The 15,751-nt window shown below is 31.0% G+C and overlaps 2 protein-coding genes across 8 annotated transcripts; one reads left to right on the top strand and one right to left on the bottom strand.

Annotated features, from left to right (window-relative positions):
* Positions 1 to 7,995: 7,995 nt before the first annotated feature.
* Positions 7,996 to 10,864, bottom strand: LOC112733216 (1-(5-phosphoribosyl)-5-[(5-phosphoribosylamino)methylideneamino] imidazole-4-carboxamide isomerase, chloroplastic). The gene is made up of 7 exons (XM_025782106.3): positions 10,489 to 10,864; positions 9,823 to 10,030; positions 9,369 to 9,454; positions 9,082 to 9,183; positions 8,689 to 8,822; positions 8,498 to 8,546; positions 7,996 to 8,318 (listed from the first exon to the last, which is right to left on the bottom strand). The coding sequence occupies exons 1-7, from the start codon at positions 10,675 to 10,677 to the stop codon at positions 8,142 to 8,144; spliced, it is 945 nt and encodes a 314-aa protein (XP_025637891.1). The 5' UTR covers positions 10,678 to 10,864; the 3' UTR covers positions 7,996 to 8,141.
* A 22-nt stretch (positions 10,865 to 10,886) lies between these two features.
* On the top strand, positions 10,887 to 15,438 carry LOC112733187 (pentatricopeptide repeat-containing protein At1g69290). Of its 7 annotated transcripts, none has more exons than XM_072213301.1 (4): positions 10,887 to 11,019; positions 12,126 to 14,251; positions 14,602 to 14,656; positions 15,003 to 15,438. In XM_072213301.1, the coding sequence occupies exon 2, from the start codon at positions 12,182 to 12,184 to the stop codon at positions 14,159 to 14,161; it is 1,980 nt and encodes a 659-aa protein (XP_072069402.1). In that variant the 5' UTR covers positions 10,887 to 11,019; positions 12,126 to 12,181; the 3' UTR covers positions 14,162 to 14,251; positions 14,602 to 14,656; positions 15,003 to 15,438. The 7 variants fall into 7 exon arrangements, 6 of the variants coding, with proteins under 6 accessions (XP_072069402.1, XP_025637844.1, XP_025637851.1 ...); XM_025782059.3 differs by having other exon boundaries at positions 14,990 to 15,438; XM_025782066.3 differs by having other exon boundaries at positions 11,916 to 14,251.
* The last annotated feature ends 313 nt before the right edge of the window (positions 15,439 to 15,751 follow it).

The raw sequence follows: 15,751 nt of genomic DNA, 5'->3' as shown, positions 1-15,751 counted from the left end.
GTTGCTAAGATTTAAATTTGAGATTTTTTATTCAGAGAGTATTATGTCTGACAACTTATTAACTAATCTCAAATAATAATAACATTATATTATATAGAGTAAAGTAAAAATTAAATTTTTGAGAATTTTCACTTTAAATTAATTAGTTTGTAAAAAAATATCAATTAATTTTTGTATGATCATAAACGGTGGTGGACACTAAAGATGACAATAGATAGAGTATAATAAAATTTGGATTTAACCATAATCTTATCTGCAGATTGAGATTTTTATATAAATTCAATTCTATCTTACCCGTGAATTAAACGAGAATATCTCAACTCTAATCCTACCCGTTTTTAACTTGTGGGTATCTAATTTTACCCGCAAGTTACAAAATATGTACAGTATTATTATATAACTTGATGATAATTTAAAATATAATTGACTTTTATATAAAAAATGAATTAAATTATTTATTAATAATCTTTTTTTAATGGCTAAAGATTTTTTGCATTTAGTGAGAGGTCTTTGGTTCAATATCCACTTGAAACATATTTTTATATAAGTATATAACATATATACATATAGAATACGAGTTGGTCGAGTAGGGTTGAGACTTGAGACTCAACCCACACCTTATCCTACCCGCTGCGGATCGAGTTAGCAATCATACCCGACTGGATTGGGTCGGTTTGGGTTACCCGCAGGTACAATGCATTTTGTCACCCCTAGACACTTTTTATTTTTCTGTCTATGTATTCATGATGCAATTCCTACAACTGCTTTTTGATTTCATAGAGGTTTGGGAAGCTCTGATTTGTGTCCTCGGTGTAATACTGAACCTGAAACGATTTTTTTCACCGTCTTCATAAGTTCTTCAAGGCCAAAGCTATCTGGCATAGTTTGAATTTCGAAGTTCACGATCAACAGTTAGATTGATGGTTGCACAGGGGCATGAACTCTAATGCCTTCCTCTTCTCGGCGACTATTTGGTGAATTTGGAGGGATCGTAACAATGATGTTTTTAATCCGACTAATCTATGGAGAATGGGTAAGGTTATAATAGCTCTTATTCATGCTTTCCAATATGAACTTCATAACTTCTTATCTATGCATTATGTGTCTACTCCTTCTTATTTGCTACTTTCTTGGTCTCTTCCTACCCAATTTTCGATTAAAGTAAACTGTAATGCTAGTAAATTTGGCGAATCTGATGGTTTTAGGTATGTATTGCGTGAGTATAATAGCTCTTGGTTGCGTGGTTGTTTTGGTTCTTTACCACTTGCTACTATTCTTCGAAGTGAGCTTTTTGCAATTTAGAGAGGACTAATTCTAGCATGAAAAGTTGGATTTAGAGCGATCACTTGCGAGACGGATTGTTTGGATGTTTTATCCTTGTTAATGATAGGAACAACCAAGTGCAAAATTCTGATAATAATTTAGTAACTAAAATTAAAGAGATTTTAAGCTGAAATTGGGGAGTAAAAGTCAATTTAATTTAAAGAGATGTCAACTAAATTGCTAATACTTTGGCTAAATATGCAGCATCTAATTACATACAACAATTAAAATGGAATGAACTTTAAAAAAATTTAACAGTATTGTTGCAACAGGATTATATTACTAGTGTTTAGTGTGTTTTCTTTTTTTTCTTCTTATCCTTTGACACAACAAAATAATAATAAATAAAATATTGATTATTTTCTAAGTTTTTCTATAACCTCATCAACTACTTTTTAATGAAGTAGGTGAAGTTTTACTCTAAATTATTTTTTTCATGACGATCTTTCATATAGATATATTATTATAATTAATGATACACATAAATACCATTATTAAATTTTACACAATAATAATGAACTGAAATTTATAATGTATTTATTATTTACTATTATAAAAGACCTAATAAATACCAACGAGTTATAACTCAAATAATATAAATTATTAAATCTTTTCTCCTCGTCTAAAAGTCTTAAATTTAAATCTTATTTCTAATTTTAGAAGAAAAAAAAATAAACTTAATAAATTAGTACTGTTTTGTCTTTAACACACTAATTAATCTAACCTAATTATTACTTTACTCTGTCGGATGTTAAATCCTCAAAATGTAAGTTTGCGTGAGTGATTAAGATTTACTTAAGAGAAACTTTAACTAACATGTTGAGGCATATGTCAATTTTAATTGTCAAATTTGAATAGATGGATCAGTCTGCAATCAAAGTTGCATTGGATGGTATATATCACGAGGAGGAAAACAAAAAAGTGTGACGTTCACCATGTTTTCAACACAAGCTTTTTAGACCATATGTTGGCTTCTTCAGTTCACAACTTGCATTGTTATTTTAGGGTTATTATTACAAATTAATAAACAATTCAGATATTTGGAGTTAAATTATTCCACTCTATAATATATTACTAATACTACTTCCATCTAAATTGTTATGAAATTAATTATCCTAGAAATTTAACTTAAAAATACATAAATAATTATATATTTAAGTTTCGTATAAAAAGAGTCTATGTTTATATTTGAATGTGTTTATTATGCATAAACCTTTTTTTGTTTTATTTTATTTTTGATCTTGTTTAAATTTGTTATGAGAACAACAAAAATTGAATTTTAATTTTTTATCATAAAATTTAATATTATCTTATAAAATTCACTTATTTTAAAAATTTAAACAAATAATTATATCTAACATATTAATACTGGAATAATTAATTACAATATATAGAATAATAGAATAATAATTCAAAGCTACACTATTACTCCTCTATTTACACAATAATATTTATAATCGAAGTTTATTAGTCCACCATTTTTAACATTCAAATACAATAAAGTTTGCAACAAATACTATAATCTTAGATAGTGACAAGTAAGTTTAGCCCATGATATGAAAAGCTACTTTTGAATGGAGATCAAATGCAGTCCGAGAATGAAAAAATGGTTGTAGGGAGAAAAAAGGAAAAAATTATTTATTTATTCATTTTGTTAAAAAATAAGAATCTTCTTTGTGCATGAGTGTAAATTACTAATTATGAAATTTGAAATTAAAAAAATTTTGTATAGATATTTGTTTTTTATTTATTTTATACTATTTTTTTAATAAAGATCAAACTATTAGATCATAGAATATTCTGATACTAATATATCATATCATAAAATTACTTCTAAAAATTTAAACCGATATAAAAAAATATATGAATAGTTATATCTAATATTTTTAATATTGTGAATTAGTTAGTTTATCCTAAAAAATTGAATTATATTAGAAATATTATAAAATATTTATATTTATAAGACTTTTATATATAATAATTATATGCATCATGTAGTTTAAAAAAAATAAAAATATTTTGGTTATATTTTAATTTTACTATTAATTGCTTAATTAATAATTAATAAATATCAATAAATTATAATTTAAATGATATAATTTTTTCATATTCATTTAAGAGATAGCAAATTCAAATTTCACCCTAGCGTTCCGTGAGTGATGAGATGGCAGGAGTTGACTGTGTCTTAGTTATCTAGCAGGAATGTAACCTCAATATTTCTTGCTGGACATTTAATTGGCAAAATTAATTAGGATTTGAGATTTTGAGTGATAGGGATTTCTTGGTGCCAACTGCCAACCATTGCATTCATGCCCTTGAAATTGCCTACTTTGATCTGTTCCACGTTTTATTGTTTATTTTAATGTCTAAAAGCATTTTTAATGAAATAATTTTAGAGTATTATTTTTGATATTTTTAAAAAAATAAATTTATTTAAAATTAAAATTTATATTATAATTAATTAATAAAATAAAATCAGTACTATTTTTATCATGATAAAAAATAATAAAATTTTATTATTCGTATTATTATATTAATAAAATAATTAAAAATAATATAAGATTTTAATTAAAATAAAACTAAGTATTAGAAGAATAAATTTTATTTTTAATTTTAAATTATTATTTATTATATATGAGCCTACAAATATTTATGTATCATCTTATAAAAAGCAAAATAAAATTAAAATTAAAACTATAATTGAAGATGCTCTTAAATCAAGAGCAAAACTTAGTATATAGGAAGGGGACAATGGCCCTCCCAAATAAATAAATTTTACTTATAAAATTTTCTAATTTTATAATTTGATCCCTTTCTAATTTTATTTTTTATTCTCTATTTAGTTGTATTTTGCATATTAGCCCCTCCTAAAAGGGTTCGAGGTTCGCCGCTGTTTAAGATAGTATTATATTTAACATTTCAACCCATTAAAATTTGACAACTCTTGGCCTTTGATTTCAATTTTATTACTAATAAGTCGTTTTCTTTTCTATTTATCATATTATTCAAATTATTCTTGTATTCTTCGGAAATTAAAGGATAAATTATAATTTCTATACATTATTGTAATATTGTATAACATGTATATTTAACACATAAAATAAATTTCTCTACACATTTTGTTTGAATATAGAGTATTATGTTTTAATTAAACTTTAAATAATTAATTTATTGTATTATTTTCATGTTCATAGTACTATAAAACTTGATAAATATTTGAATAATCCTAGAGTATAATTGTGTTGAATTGATTAATGCATAATTATCTCATATGTTAAAGATGTAAAAAACAGATTTATTATATAATAATATATGGAAAAAATAAATTATTTTCTAATTTCAAAAGAGTATCAGAACAATTTCCAAAAAGTAGTACTAAAATAAAAATGTACATGCTGATAGTCATTGTGTAGCATTGCTTGGATTAAAGTTACAAAAGTATCGTATCAAAAGGATAAAAATTTAGTTAACTTTGGTATCCTCTAACTCGGTAAGTTAATGACTAATCTGCTTCGGTACTGGCCAATAGGTCATTGCATGCACAAGACGGGATTCGAACCCCCGACACTTGCTTAAGCGGACTAGTGAATTAATCATTAGACCAACCCACCGCTTAAGCAAGTGTCGGGGGTTTGAATCCCGCTTGTGCATAACCAAAAAAAGGATAAAAATTTTAATGTTTAATTTATTTACTATATTAAAAACTTAAACGTTTGTCTTCTTTAAGAATTAAATGTTCTTAGCAAGAAAAAGTGAAAAACACGTCTCTTTCTAAAAGCAAAAGGAGAGAGAGAGAGAGCGAGCCTATTTTCTTCTAAAAAAGTTGTAAATATTATTTTGATTACTAAAATTATGTGTGGTTTAATTTTGAAGAGAATTACTTTTGAAAGGATTAAGTTGATTAGTTGAAGGGATTACTTTTAAAATAAAAAAGTATTGTAATATAATTTTTAATCGAGTTATTTTTGTAACTAACGTTAACTAAATTTTTTTATGGGTCTACTTTTACCGTTTTAACTAATTTTATTGCACCAATAAATTATTAGACTAATTTAATTAAATTTAATTATTAAAATTACTTGGTTAATATAACATTACTGTTTGGTATAGATTGTTGCATTTTAATTTTGGAAAGATGAAAAAAAAAACACACTTGTCATTTTAATAATGATCAATTTTAAAGTTTCAGTATATGTATTTCGTTTAATATTTACAAACTATTTTAAGAGTTTTAACTAGAGAATATATATATTATATAATATATATTCATTGCTCAATAAAATAAAATTAAAAAAAAGAGAAGAGAGCCTATATAGTATACTTTAACATCGTTGACTTTTCGTGACCTCCATACAGTTAAAATTCGGTTTACTATCCGTGCATATGTTAGATTGAAACTTTTGGAGATTCTGTGCTTTTGTTATTAGCTTTGGAACTAGGATCCCAATCTCAGAACATATACTCACACACATCAAATCAAAATAATAGACACTGATGTAGCCGTGTTTGAAGGATAAGCAGTTCCAAACATGAATTTCCATTCGGATAATACTCACGTGATGATATTTTTACACTTTTTATTTTTATTATTGAGATTGTGGTAATGTTTTTAAATAATGTGGAGAAGTAATGTATTTTTTTTTGTATGAATAATCACATAATTGAGGTACAGTTTTGTGTATTTTAAATTTTGTTTTGTTATACCACAAATCTGAGGGTCAGATTTGTGGTTTATCATTTCTTTTTTTACAAAACTAATCTATTGATTTATTTATCCTTTAAAAAAATTTTCAACTCACAAATCAGAGGCTCAGATTTTTTTTGTTACCTCAAATTTGACCCTAAGTTTTGTTTCCAAAAACAAAACTGAGCCTCCAATTTGTAAGTTTTAATTTAAAAAAAAATTATCTCTATATCTATAAAACACATACAATTTTTCTATAATTGAGCATAACACATTTTAAATTTTCATAACTAAGAATTAGCCACATTTTTATATAGAAATGACATTATAAATTATTAAATAATTAATTAAATATATTAACTTATTTAATAATTTTTAATATTATCTTTATATGAAAATATCATTACAAAAGTATTTACCTTTTTACATACATATATAGTCAATATTTTAAACATTTTTATTTTTTTTTTCATAAAATATTTAGTATTTTTTGGGGTCTTAACATGGAGTACTCACCCTATATATAGTCAATATTTTAAACACTTGCTGTTAGAGAATGATTTTGTATTTTGAGATTTCTCTTTCTAGAATTAGATAGCAATTTGAATGATGATGAAAAATAAATTATTTTATTCGGCATAGTTTATATCTATTTTTTTTAAACTCTAAGTCCCGTATTAATACAAAAAAAAAAATTTAATAGTTTAACTAATTTTATATTAATTATTTATTTTTGCTTACATCATTGACACTTATTATTATTATTATCAATAAATTTAACCCTTTTTGGGTTAAAATATATGACAAGTATATTATTTTAAATTTTTTAACACAATTTTATTTTCTTTCATCAAGTGTGTATTATTATACAAAAAGCACTAATTATTACCAATAACAAAATATTTTAATATTTTTTAAAAGATTAACATAATACTTATTTAATAAACTAACTTTAAACATTAAACAAACCTACTAATTCTACTAATGGTCCTAGCCAACCTGTGCTTACCCTGTAGGGATTCAGACTCTATTCTCCTACGCATAGAGATGGCAAAACGGGTCGAATCTGTCGGACCGATCTGCTAAACCCACTAAAAAAGACGGGTCGGACTAGGATTTGGAGCCCGCCAAACCCGCATTGCCAAATTGGCGAATTTTGGCGGGTCGGACTAGGATTTTTATTTTTATTTTTTTAATTAAATAAAATAGTGATTACTATTATAAAATTAATAATTATAGAATTTTCAAATACTTTTTTTTATTTTTTGTTTTTATTCTTCTTTTAGTTATTAACTTTATTTATTTTATTTTACAATTTTGTATATATGCTCAAATTATGTGACTTGTTTTTTAAAATAAAGATGATTCTATTGACAAATATGATTTTGAACAATTTTATTGAAGTTAAAAATAAAAAAAATAATAAAAAAATTGTATTATAATTTGACTATTTTTTATTTGTATTTGATTTTTTAATTATTATTTTTTGGTTAATTTTAATGAATTTTTTTTTTTAAAAAAAAGAGTTAAGCGGACTAGCCCGCCAACCCGCCAATCCGCCATAAAGTAGGGCGGACTAGCATTTTAAACCTATTTTAGTTGGCGGGGCGGAGCGGGCCGGCTCGCTTTGCCACCTCTACCTACACACATGCTTTTCAAAATGCGAGTCATACTAAGATTCCACATGTATCGCAATGTATATTGTTAGACGACACATGTCCTCTACACCTGTAGATAGAATTTAGAATCTACAGCAAAACCCATATATATAAATAGATTTTGAAAAAGAGAGTGTGTGTGTATATTGTTAAAGACTTGAAGGTTCATTGATTTAAATAAGTTTTCCATGTTGGTTCTTCTTTATTTGTTTTGACTTCAGATTTGTTTAGTCTTATGTTAGGTTCTTTTGCTTCCTTTCTGGTGTCATAAATTGCACTTAAAATTCATTGATAAAGTTTATTGTGCACAATGTTATGTAGATGCTCAACTTGGATAATGAGGCAAATGCTAAAATCATAAGAAAAACATTGACAGAAACATCACCAAATACATGGTTACAAACTTGAGAAACAATTTCAGAAGTCCAAGTTCACCAGATCCTACAACTTAACACAAGTTTCAAATCATAATGTAATTAAACTATGGAGGCCTGTTGCTGGGTATGCCAAGCTACAACATCTTTATAGGCCATGTTTCCCCCAAAAATATCCAATGCACTTCCCACGGTAACATCCACGCGCTCCATCCCCGCCCTTTTTATCCTCTCTAAATCGTCCATTACAGTCACGCCGCCAGCATATGTAACAGGAATCTGGCATAATCAAAATGCATCAGTACTATGGACACTTCAATGAATTTTCAGGCACACAAGTATGCGCGCACGCACACAAATCCTTATTATTACGAATCCAGGCAATTCAAAAACCTTGATGCAAGCTAAAACTTCAATAGGCAAAAATAAAATCAAGGTAGCTTAAGAATGTTACGAACCGGTGAATGCTTGCCAAGCAAAGCTACTAGTTCTTCATCAATTCCCAGCCTGCAATGAGAAGCTTATATTATCAGCTGTATTTTGATGCATGACATGGAGTTCTGTTTATCTCATTTGCATATAAATAAATAAATTATGTTGGCCCTTTAAGTTGGATTTTACAATATTTTATTGGACAACTGTGACTTACTTTTTCCCTTCAACATCAACACCATGAACTAGAAATTCATCAGCAAAGTTGGCTAGAAATTGCATTACTTCAGCATCAAGATACACATCACTGAACTTCTGCCATCTATCAGTGACAATTGCATATTTACGTTCCTGAACAGAGAAACCTTATAAGCAAATTAAATGCATGAAGTTGGGATTTCTCAAAAACATACAAGTGATAATAAGTGCAGCACCTTAACTTGAAAATAAATTATTAACATATGAAAATATTTCCTGATTACTTTCCCTCCCTCAGATTACATGGGATTTTCTCTTGAATATTTGCAACTTGAAGCCACCTACTTGAAAAACTTAAGGTATAACTCTTCTAGAACAATTTTTCTTGAAATAGAAAGATAACCATCTGTACCTTCTTTCTGCAACTGAGATCCAACACAAGTCGCTCTTTTCCAACAATTCTAACAAGATCTTTTAGTCTTTCAAGATCCATTTGACCATTCTTGAACACATACTGTAAAGAGAGAAATCAATTAAACACAATATGGCTAAATCATTTCCATTAAAAATGACACATAAGTGATATTCTTGAATAACAGAATTGGTCGAGTGAGTTAATACAACATGCTTTCTCAATGGATGAAAGTTAATGGCAGTTAAAAGGGGAAAAACCCAAAGTGGAAAAGAGGAATAACTTACGGATGTAACAATGACATGGCTTGCTCCTTCCTCAATGTAACTCAAACAATTGTCCGAATTTATTCCCCCTCCTACTTGCAAACCGCCTAAATTTTACCAGTCCTCCACAGTAAGTTCAGCAGAGAAAAATTCTGTAAGTTTTAAACATATATATGATCAACCATATAGGACAAAAAAGAATGCTAACATTTAACCAAATGACATTGCTAAGATGGATATTTCGACGTGACATGTTTAATGTTTATGAATACAGGCATTAGCCCGCCATTCAAGGTCTCACGTCAAGCGAACATCAATGCAGCAAAAAATCATGTAATATCGACCATTCTCAGTTCTCACTAACAATTAAGAACACAACATTTTAGTAAATATGTTCTTTTAGAAAACTGTTTAAATGCCACTAACCAGTAGTAGCATTTAGAGAACCATAGCAAATGAAAAAGCATAACAATACCTGGATAAGCATGCAATGCTTCAAGTGCAGCAGCTTTGCTCAAAGGATCTGAGCCGAGCATGATTGCATGGCCGCCGGTAAGCCCATCTTGTTTGTAAAGAATAGCATACTCAGCTGCTGACTTATCAGATTCAAAATTTGTCACCGGATTCGACCCATCTCCCTTCAAATCCTGAAGGGTTGAACCAACAATTTGTTTCACTTTCCCCTGCCATAAGCGTAAAATATCACATGAATTGAACCCCCAGCATTAGATAGCACCCCTAGAATGCATAATCACATTTGGGGAAACAAATTAAACAAAAAGAAGCTACTGAACACTATGATTGCTACAAATTGTCAATCATTATAACCAAAAGCCATGGCAACCTTCATTCAAATTTGAATAGAGTGATAAAAAGATACTATTTTTAACAAACCAGCTCATATATATTTTTAATTTAAAAGAAAAACCAGCTCATTGATCATTGCACAAGTTACCAAACACTATTAAGGCTACAAATTTTCAATCAATATAACACACACACACACACACACACACACACACACACACACAAAACTTCACTGAAAACTTCAATGAGGAAAAATAATAATTTTTTAAAAAAAGACATAATTTTTAAGAAAATAAAAAAGGAAAAACTTGAGAAAGTAAAAGGGGTGGCGTACCTTGTGTATATCGATACAGGGTCGGAATCGAACGACACATTGAATAGAATTTGAAAACTTTGCAGTAGCGGAATGTGAAGGGTGAAGAAAACGGAGGTGATTGGGGGAGCTGAAAAAGGAGAGTGATGAGTTTCTGTTTATGGAAGGTGGGTGGAACGAACAAGTTCGAGTTGCAGGGAGAATGCGCATTCTCGATGATGATTACGGCGGCGATGGCGAGGGTTGGGCGACACAACAGTGAGAGGTGAGGCTGAGACGGCGATGTTCTAAGAAGAAGAAGGGAAGGAAAATGGCTAAAATGGTGGTTTAGGATAAATTTGGAATTTTGAGAACATGTTAAGGGTAAAATTGTCCAAAAATTTAAACTTTATTATATGGGTTGCTCCCCTTTTACTTATAAGTTATAAAGAAAGAAGGAAAACAAAGCAATTAAATTATCACCGCTCGAGAAAAAAGGGCAGCTTTTTCCTTCCCAACTTAAACTCACACACAACACAAGGACTCTGAAACATGGAATAAGCTCAGATAGGGGTGAGGTTTTTATTTTTTTTAGTTATTATATATTAATTTTTCATACTTGGTTGTTGCATTGATTTATACCATGGAATTGGCTTAATTTGGTTCTGGTTGGCTCTCTTTTGATGCTATTGTTGTGACTAAAGGATCATTGAAGTATTGGTTTTGTTGAACTTAATTAGATTCAGGATGGGAGTTCTGTTCTTCTTCCTCCTCTCTTTATTTCTTCTCAATCACTGTGTTTTTGAGTTCCTTCAATGTAATGCTGATTGTATTTGTATGAATTAGTGATATTAATAGGTCATGTGATTAGATAATAGGTTCTATGAATATGCAATTGATTGAATTTTTTTTATTTAATTGAATGTATTAGTTTAGGGTTTTAAATTTAATGTGACTTTCTGATGTTAGGATTTTGAAAAATCTCAGCAACAATTAGACTTTTTCTAATTAACTTTTCATTACATTATTATAAAAAATATCAATGGCAAATGGCTATGTTAATTAATTTGGTTCAACTGTTTATACTTTTTTTTTTTAAGTTGACTGCTTATTGAGTTGTTACAATTGCCCCCTTTTTTCCCCCTTTCAATGGCAATGGCTCTGTTACAATCTATTTATTTATCTGTTTATTGTGTTCTGTAATCCATTTTATTTTTGTTAATTAATATAATTTGCTCTTTGCTGCTTATTATTGAATCCAGAAGAAACTAGAAAGTTTACTTCTATGAAACCAGGAAATTTAATTTTGTGCCAATCATGTAGTTGGGATTCCTAATGTGATAGGGATGAAAACTGTTAGGCCAAAATCTGAACTCCCCCCCCCCCCTCTCTCTCTCTCTCTCTCTCTCTCTCTCTCTCTCTCTCTCTCTCTGTGGTGCTGTCACTCATCACACACCCCTGTTTCACAGGTACAATCCCTCAATGGCTTAATCTACCCTCTGAATTGTGAGTTGAGCTGGGTTGTGTTTTCCTAGTTTGTTGCTAAAATAAGCCACTCAGCTACCCTGTATTATTGAAAGCAAGTCCAGACAATGGTGGATCGACTAGTGTCTTGGATTGTTCTACCTTGACATATCTAAGTTTCACGTTAACATTGCGCATCATGTTTGTTTTATTAGGTACAACACAAAAGAGAGTCGTTGAGAGGAAAGTGTATGTAGGAGCTTGATCATCAATGACAAAGAAAGCTTTGTGCATTCTTGCCCACAGATCTTTCTCCACTGCATTTACTCCTGAAGTTCCCAGTCTTTACTCCTTTCTCCAACCTTCAGTCTTTTCCATCAAAAACAACCACCAAACCACTTCCCTACAAGAACAGTCCATTAACCTGCCAACTTCCCCACCACCGTCCCTAAGCCCAAACGAGGTTGCTACCCTCCAAACCACCCTACACAAGTCCATCATCACCAGTAACACTGATGAGGCTTGGAAGACCTTCAAATCACTCACCAACCATCATGCCTTCCCTAGCAAGCCCCTCACCAATTGCCTTATAACTCACCTGTCCTCCCATGGGGATAGCCTTAACCTCAAGAGGGCCTACGCCTCTGTTGTCTATGTCATGGAGAGGAACCCCATGGTGTTGGAGTCTCAAACTATCCATTCCATGCTTTGTTCCATGAAGGGTGCCAAAACTGTTGTGCCTGCTTTTGCCCTTGTGAAGTGCATGTTCAAGAATAGGTTCTTTGTCCCTTTCAATGTGTGGGGGAGTGTCCTTGTTGAGATCAGCAGGGAAAACAATAGCCTTGTTGCTTTCTTGAGAGTCTTTGAGGAGAACTGTAGGATTGTCTTGGATGAGAAGTTGGAGTTCATGAAGCCTGATGTCACTGCTTGCAATGCAGCACTGGAAGCTTGCTGCTGTGAGCTTGAGTCAGTGAGTGATGCTGAACGAGTTGTCGGGACGATGTCAGATTTGGGTGTTATACCTGACGAATTCAGTTTTGGATTTCTTGGTTATTTGTATGCATTGAAGGGATCACATGAAAAGATAGATGAGTTGGAGGTTTTGATGAGAAGGTTTGGTTTCTTGCCCAAGAAGGGGTTCTATTCTAATTTGATTAGTGGATATGTTAAGTCGGGCAATTTAGCTTCTGTTGAGTCATCTATTCTCTGTAGTTTGAATGATAAAGATGGTAAAGAATGGAATTTTGGTGAGGAAACATTCATTGCAGTGGTTAAGGGGTATCTTCAGAAGGGAGATATTAAAGGATTAGCTAATTTAATTATTGAAGCTCAGAAGCTCGAGCCTTCAAATGTTGTAGTTGATAATTCTGTAGGTTATGGTATTATTAGTGCATGTGTTAGTATTGGACTATCTGATAAAGCACACAGCATTCTTGATGAAATGAATGCTCTGGGTGGCTCTGTTGGTCTGGGGGTTTATGTACCAATCTTGAAGGCTTACTGCAAAGAAAGTCGAACTGCCGAGGCTACTCAAATGGTGATGGACATTAGTGGTTCAGGTCTTAGGTTGGATGTTGAAACCTATGATGCTCTCATAGAAGCATCCATATCCATCCAAGATTTTCAGTCAGCCTTTTCGCTGTTTAGAGACATGAGAGAGGCAAGGGTTCCTGACTTGAAAGGGAGTTACTTAACTATCATGACGTGTTTGATGGAGCATCATCGTCCTGAGTTGATGGCAGCTTTCTTAGATGAGGTGGTTGTGGATCCTCGGATTCAAGTAGGTACGCATGACTGGAACTCCATTATTCATGCTTTCTGCAAAGCTGGGAGACTAGAAGATGCAAGAAGAACTTTTAGAAGAATGATATTCTTGCAGTTTCAGCCAAACGATCAGACATACTTGTCACTGATTAATGGGTATGTCTTGGCAGAGAAATATTTCAATGTGCTGATGTTGTGGAATGAGGTTAAGCGAAAGCTATCAGGAGACGCACAAAAGGGGATCAAATTTAACCACAGCCTTGTTGATGCATTCTTGTATGCTATGGTCAAAGGAGGTTTCTTCGATGCAGTTATGCAGGTGGTCGAGAAGTCCAATGAGATGAAGATATTTGTTGATAAATGGAGATACAAGCAAGCATTCCTGGAGACTCACAAAAAGCTCAAAGTTGCAAAGCTAAGAAAGAGAAATTCCAGAAAAATGGAAGCAGTCATTGCTTTCAAGAATTGGGCTGGCTTAAATTCATGAATTCAAATGTTGGCAGCTACTTTCTCAGGCATTTACCTTCTCATCTGGAAGAACCAAACTCAAAAGATTGTCAAGGTTGAGCTTTCAAAGGTATGAGTCTTGATTTCACAAGTTATACTAAACAAACTGATTAACTTTCATTAATAAGTTTATCTCATTATATTTTGGGTTAAATGCAAGTGTGTTTTGGCTGCTATTATCAAACTTAATCTGGAAATTTGTTCTCATAGCTATTTGCATAAATTCTCTGAATCAATGGGCTGCTTATGTGTACGTGGTTTAATTATTCCTTAAGAATAATATTCTTGTTATGAAGGATGAAGTGCCTTATTCTTAAGGCACATTATATACTGCCATGCGTAGTGCGGTAGTGGATTGACTAGAGATCAATGATCTCTTAATCTTGTGTTGATGTGGAAATCTTTTATATTCTGTTGCAGGCAAGATGATGAGTTTCTGCAATGCTGATGTTATAATGGATAATGGCAATATAAAGTGAGTAAAGCTGGAACCGGTTGTTAAATAGCTGTTAAATTCGGCATATTTTTAACAAATACACAATTTATCATCATATTTATTGGTAGTATACTCAGACAATCCAGTGACTTAATTGTTAGTTTTAACTTCAAAATTAGGAGGATACATCATCATTCATTCCTTTTGATCTACGGTTTTGAAGCTGAAAACCTATAACTCTTTTAGTTGAGATGAAACGTACCCAAAAATATGTATGGACATTTTATGATGGGGCTCCCCCTCCTCTTCTCATTTATTCTTTCATGTATCTGAGTATATTATGTAGAGAGCTAATGATAGCTTTAATTGAAGCATATGCGAGCAGAGATTGGCAGCGCACAGACGAGGCAGATAGAGGAGCCGGTTAGAAGGGGGGAGACGAGGTGGTGACCATGCGGTGGCGACGAGTAAGGGACAGAGGAGAGAGACGCTGAGGTTCAGAGTCGTTGTGTTTTGTGTGTGTCTCTGAGTTTGAGAGTGCTGAGGAATTTAGATTTATCTATCTTGTGCTCTCCCATGTTAAGTTTACAAATTGAAGCAAACAAATGACTTCATATCTTACATGCTTTCATAGTAATCACATTTGATTGAAACAAGTTTATTTTGGTTAGAGTGTATTCTAATAATATTTACAGTCATTTGTTCTGTTTTTAATGTTTTAAAAGCTTTAATTTGTAAAAAATAAGATGAATAGTTACATATATTTGTCAATAATGTGTTATTCCTCTTTGGAAATATACAAGTAATTTTTTGCTACCTCATATTACAATGATATTACGAGTATCTGAAAATAGTGTATTAGTGAGAAAAAGGTATTGAATCAAAGAGAGATTAGAGACTATTAATTGCAGAAAATTAAATTATTCATTCTCAACATGATTCTCTTGCAATTCTTAACAATTCAACTGTTATTATTTGTACTAATATCTACCTTGACTCTACTAATTGGGCTAAGTTTATTACACATTAAGATACCTTCTTGTGCATAAAAGGATACTTCATGTCTCCATAATTTGAACAAATATTTTCTATTTTTAGTTTTAGGAAAAGTATAAGGAACCAAAAGCTTATCAG

This window comes from Arachis hypogaea, chromosome 2 (assembly GCF_003086295.3).
Source record: "Arachis hypogaea cultivar Tifrunner chromosome 2, arahy.Tifrunner.gnm2.J5K5, whole genome shotgun sequence".
NCBI lineage: Eukaryota > Viridiplantae > Streptophyta > Magnoliopsida > Fabales > Fabaceae > Arachis > Arachis hypogaea.
Note: the sequence above shows the minus strand (reverse complement) of the source record. Positions and strands in the feature narration are given on the sequence as shown.

Coding starts and splice junctions, on each gene's coding strand:
- LOC112733216 (XM_025782106.3), bottom strand. CDS start 10,677: ATGCGCATTCTCCCTGCAACTCGAACTTGTTCGTTCCACCCACCTTCC. Junction 9,455..9,822: donor AGCATTGCATGCTTATCCAG/GTATTGTTATGC, acceptor GGTAAAATTTAG/GCGGTTTGCAAGTAGGAGGG. Junction 8,547..8,688: donor GTTGATGTTGAAGGGAAAAA/GTAAGTCACAGT, acceptor TTCTCATTGCAG/GCTGGGAATTGATGAAGAAC.
- LOC112733187 (XM_072213303.1), top strand. CDS start 12,182: ATGACAAAGAAAGCTTTGTGCATTCTTGCCCACAGATCTTTCTCCACT.